The 5,616-nt window shown below is 44.7% G+C and overlaps 1 protein-coding gene across 1 annotated transcript in view; it reads left to right on the top strand.

Annotated features, from left to right (window-relative positions):
* Window positions 1-5,616, top strand: part of ACTG2 (actin, gamma 2, smooth muscle, enteric) — a 21,335-nt gene that overhangs the window by 11,553 nt on the left and 4,166 nt on the right. The window contains exons 4-7 of the mRNA XM_012658202.1: window positions 2,423-2,533; window positions 2,805-2,889; window positions 4,300-4,461; window positions 5,256-5,447. Of these exons, the coding sequence (XP_012513656.1) occupies window positions 2,423-2,533; window positions 2,805-2,889; window positions 4,300-4,461; window positions 5,256-5,447 (550 nt within the window). The remainder of the gene's footprint in view (window positions 1-2,422; window positions 2,534-2,804; window positions 2,890-4,299; window positions 4,462-5,255; window positions 5,448-5,616) is intronic.

Below are 5,616 nucleotides of genomic sequence, written 5' to 3'. Positions count from 1 at the left end.
TAAAGTACTTTGTAAAAAACTCCCAAAAATAAAATGAAGTGCAGATGTTTGGGCCCAACACCCAAAACCACTGATTCAGTGGGTCTGAGGTGGAGCCTACAAACCTGCACCCATAGCAGTGATCCCAGGGGACCCTGAGACAGGGCGTCTGGAAAGCACAGTTTTGGAAATGCAGCATCCCCTCCTCAAGACCAGTTGCCGTCCTTCATGCTCCTGTGAAACTTGCACAGTCCAGGGCCTCTGCTTGTGCCATGTCCTCTGCGTCAGATGCCCTTCGCAGCCCCTAGAGACCTTTCTTTGCCCATTTAAATCTCCCAGATAATGATATACTCCTGCCTCTTCCTTCATGTAAAATGTGGCTTGTGTCTTTGTGGTTTCTTTACCTTTTGACTGGCTTTCTCCCCTCCAGACTTTGAAACCAAGAACCGGGTGCCATGTCTGATTCATATCCATTCTCACCATGTTTGGCACCAGCCTAGGAGGAAGCCACAGTCCATAAATACATGGGTCCAATGGAATCAAATGACACTGTGTCCCACCTCTGGGGAACCCAGAGCCCCATGTCCGTGCCACTCTTTGCCGAGTCCCTCTGAAAGAAAGATTCCTTTTTGATCATCCTGGATCACTGAAGAGGGAACTGGACATGGGGGCAAGAAATAACTTCCTCCAAAGCAGTGGTTCTTAACTGGGAGGATTTGCTTCCCAAAACACAATGGGTAATGTCTGGAGACGTTTTTTAAGATACTTTTCAATTTGTTATTATTATGGGTACATAATAGGTATATATCTTTATAGGGTACATGTGATGCTTTGATACAGGCATACAATGTGAATTAATCAAATCAGGGTAATTGGGGTATCCATCAGCTCAGGCAGTTACCATTTCTTTGTGTTAGGAACATTCTGTTGTTGTTTTTTTTTTTTTTTTTTTTTTGAGACAGAGTCTCACTCTGTTGCCTGGGTTAGAGTACCGTGGTGTCAACCTAGCTCACAGCAACCTCAAACTCCTGGGCTCAAGAGATCCTCCTGCCTCAGCCTCCCAGGTAGCTGGGACTACAGGCATCGCCACCATGCCTGGCTAATTTTTTTTTCTATATATTTTTAGTTGTCCAGCTAATTTCTTTCTATTTTTAGTAGAGACGGGGTTTCGCTCTTGCTCAGGCTGGTCTCAAACACCTGAGCTCAAATGATCCACCTGCCTCAGCCTTCCTGAGTGCTAGGATTACAGCGTGAGCCACCGTGCCCGGCCGTGTTAGGAACATTCTCATTCCACTCTTCTAGTTATTTTAAAGTATACCCTAACTTATTGTTGATTATAGTCACTTTGTTGTGCTATCAAATGTTGTTCATTTGATCTAACTATATTTTTGCACGCATTAACCATCCCCACTTTATCCCCCTCTCCCTACTACCTTTCCCAGCCTCTGATAGCCATCATTCTATCCTGTCTCCATGAGATCAATTGTTTTTAATATTTAGCTCTCACATATGAGTGAGAACGCGTGAGATTTTTCTTCCTGTGCTTGGCTTATTTCACTTAACATGATGTTCTCTAGTTTCTGGAGACATCGATTGTCACAACTGAAGAGGTGCTAATAGCACCTAGTGGGTGGAGAGCAGGGATACTGCTAAACATCCCATAATGCATAGGTCAGCCCCCCCATGACAAAGAAGTATCCAACCTGAGATGCCACAGTGCTGAGGTTGAGAAACTCTGCTTTAAAGCATCAGCCTGATCAATAAGAAACTGAAAACTGAGCGCAAGGGTATTTGTCAGGTTCCCCACAGGAGACAGTGTACATTCCACTGGAGGTTTGAAATTGATGAAATGAAGGTCCACTTACAGAGGTGTGAGCAGGGTTACAGCAACCAGAAAGAGATACTGAGGCTCCCAAGCACCAGCAACAGTGGGAGCTTTTACACCCCTAAGCCTGAAGGGGCAAAGCGGGTCAGTGTCACTGGAGCCCTGGAAGAGGGGCCACCCAACAGGAGCTGTGCTCGTGGAGGGCCGCACCATTGCAGGAGAAATACCCTCTCTCCTCTCACTCTCCTCCCACTCTCCAGTCTCCTTCTGGTATCTTCCCTGGGCCAAGCATAGCCAGAAGTCAGAAAGCAATGAACACTGAGTGATGCCCTGTGCTTGGCCCCCAGGGCACAAAACAGAGGAGGGAAGAGAGCAGAGTGAGGAGGAGGGAAGCTCAAAGGGAAATAATCAACACAAAGCATGTTGGCCCCAGGTCTGAGTCCTGCTTGGGGCCCTGTTGAGAAGGAAAATAGCTTTAAATGTCAACCAGAAATTCCTAGGGCTAAGGGTTCTCGTCTCCAGATCCAGCACCGTCCTGTCTAACATCGTACCACACTCCCCCATCATGGGAATGTCAATCAGACTCTGCTGGACTCATCTGGCTTTTGTCTCAACTAGATCTGGCACCACTCGTTCTATAATGAGCTGCGTGTAGCACCTGAAGAGCACCCCACCCTGCTAACGGAGGCCCCCCTAAATCCCAAGGCCAACAGGGAGAAGATGACCCAGGTAAGAGGCTGGAAGTCTCGAGCACCAGCACAAGAATGAGACAAGGATGCTTGGCCAGATACTTTCTCCCCTTTGTAAGTTAACACAATAGAACTCTGTGAGGACCTGCTATGTGCATAGTCCATGCCAGGGTGAATGGAAGGTTGGCATGGGATAAAGAAGTATCAAGTTGGCATAATTCCTGCCCTTAATAAGATTAAAAATCATTCTGCAGGCCAAGAGGTGCTGTAATTTTTGCCAAATAATCCTTTATTCTTCATCGTCCTTTCAGATCATGTTTGAAACCTTCAACGTCCCTGCCATGTACGTCGCCATTCAAGCTGTGCTCTCCCTCTATGCGTCTGGCCGCACAACAGGTGGGTAGACCTGTAATTCATTCCTTTTCTCACTTCAGGTGAAGTAGGGAAAAGCTGGGCTCCAGCATAGGCTCCTGCTCAGAAGAATCAAAGGAACAAAGTTCAGGGACTTGGTATAGAAAAGTGCTCAGAGAAACAGGGACTTGACAACTTCTACAAACATTGTTCAAACATTCATTCATTATGTATTCATTGATTTATCCATTCATTCATCCGTCAAATATTTTCCATTACTCCCCACAATGTGCCAAACACAGTACCAGGCCATGAGCATACTCTGGCAAACAAGACAGACCCTGCCATTATGGAGCTAACCTTTTGGTGGGAGAGAGACAAAAGTAAAAGAAAATTTCACAGCAGGTGATAAGGACAGTGATGGGGAAATACATGGCATGTAGAGTTTTGTATCCTGCACTTTGCACTTGATTTTTTTGTAGCAAACGTCATGTTTAATGGCCACATGGTAGTCATTGTATGATAGTTACATAATTTATTTATTATGCCATTTCTCTTTTGCTAGACCTTTACATTGTCTCTAATTTTTATTATAAAATATGCTGTGATTAAGATATTTGCAGAAGAGTAAGTTACTGGTTTCTGGATATTTATTTTGCATCCAGCCCTTCCTGAACCATCTAATTAGGTCTAGTGGGTCTTCTATGTATAAAACCACATCATCTTCACATAATGACAATTCTGTTTCCTTTTGATAGTAATACTTCTTATTTCTATTTTCTGTTTTACTGCATTGGCTAGAACATCCAGGACAATATTAAATAATAATGGTGACAGTATAGTGTTTTCCTATCAATTATAGCATGGCTGTCTATGGCCATACCACCCTGAATGTGCCCAATCTCATCTGATCTTGGAAGCTAAGCAGTGTTGGACCTGGTTAATACTTGGAGGGGAGACCATGGCTGTTAGACCAAGAAAGATTTTCTACATTGAGAAATTTTACTTCCTTCATGGCTTACTTAAAGTTTCATCAGCAGAGAATGTTAATTTTTTTTCAAATTGGCTGCTTTTATAGCCCCTTCCAGATCTAACGATCTGATTATATGTATGTGTGTGTTCATTTGATGCCTAAAGGATGTGCAAACTATCCAATCTGACTTAAAGAATGTGTGGTCTAGATTTAATGCAAATTGACAAGTATGCATAAATATGTTTTAAGAAATACAAAAAACAGAGACATTTTACTTGCCTTCCAGAGGCTTATAGTCTCTTTTGGGAGAAAAAAATTGACATACACAAAAAATAAAAAATCTGATTGACGATTTTCAGTTTTGGTGAATTTTAACTACTAAAGGAAAACGTGGTACTTTAGTGGCAATGGTAACAAGCCCCAGAAAGAGATAGATGAAAGACAAGAATGAGCTTTTCCTAAGTCCTATCCTCTGTCCACAGGCATCGTCCTGGATTCAGGGGATGGCGTCACCCACAATGTCCCCATCTATGAGGGCTATGCCCTGCCCCATGCCATCATGCGCCTTGACCTGGCTGGCCGCGACCTCACGGACTACCTCATGAAGATACTCACAGAGAGAGGCTATTCCTTTGTGACCACAGGTATCCAGCCCCATTTCCTGATTCTGACTTGAGCTCGCAACCAGATGTGATTTAGGACCAGAAGTTCTCAGAACTTATCAAAATTTTATGGCCCTGTATCCTCAGACTTTCTTGGTGTAGACTAGGAGACCCTAGGCTGGAGCTGGGCCTCTGGATAAGACCAGATAGTCAAGGCAGCCTTTCAGGAGGAAGGTTCCTGACCAAGATGCCCTGGGGAGGGGACCTGGCTCAGGCCTAGTTGCCTAAGCAGTACTCTGCTGAGCCTACCTTTACCCCCATAGGAACCAGCTACCTCTGTCCACATCCTCACCAGGATCAGGCTAGTTTGCACAGGGCTAACTGGTAGTAAAGATCCAGTGATGTGTTTCATTACCTAGGGGTGCCCATGGCTTATCTGGGGACAAGCAGAATAAGTGAGGTCTAAGGGGAAGGTGTCATGTGGCCCACCTGGGTGAGAGGAGTTTTTAGCTTGGGGCCTTTCTAGAGTCTGTAAGATCACAACATTTAAGTCTGAGTCTAGACCAGAAATGTGTCCTGGAGGGCCTGCAGCTTTGTCAGAAATCCCATGCAAAGTCTTTCTTGAGAATTAAGATTTTGAATTCCCACTTTAGAAAGAGTAAGGAAAAATTAACGTGGGATGGAGAGACCCTTGAACCTCTTCTGGGGCAATTCTATCAGCATCCTAAGACTGAATCCAAAGTAGATGTAAGAAGGAGATTTTTATGGAGATCAAAATGGAACATCCAAACTAACAGAGCTGAGTATCCATCTGCTGTCACTTCTGCTCCTTCCAGCCGAGCGAGAAATTGTGCGAGACATCAAGGAGAAGCTGTGCTATGTGGCCCTGGATTTTGAAAATGAGATGGCCACAGCAGCCTCCTCTTCCTCCCTGGAGAAGAGCTATGAGCTGCCAGACGGGCAGGTCATCACCATTGGCAATGAGCGCTTCCGCTGCCCCGAGACCCTCTTCCAGCCTTCCTTCATTGGTGACGTACCCGTTAAGCGCTTGATTAATCAGGAGGGCAGGGTGGAGGATTGGGTGTGGTGTGGCAAGAGAAACACCAGGAGTCACGGACACTTTGTTTATTATTTATACATACCCACATTTTCCTGAGAAGGACCAAAAATATATAAACAATTCTACTAGGGAAAATT

This window comes from Propithecus coquereli, unplaced genomic scaffold, assembly GCF_000956105.1.
Source record: "Propithecus coquereli isolate 6110/MARCELLA unplaced genomic scaffold, Pcoq_1.0 Scaffold578, whole genome shotgun sequence".
Lineage (NCBI taxonomy): Eukaryota > Metazoa > Chordata > Mammalia > Primates > Indriidae > Propithecus > Propithecus coquereli.
The sequence above is the reverse complement of the archived record's forward strand: the minus strand, read 5'-3'. Positions and strand labels throughout refer to the sequence as shown.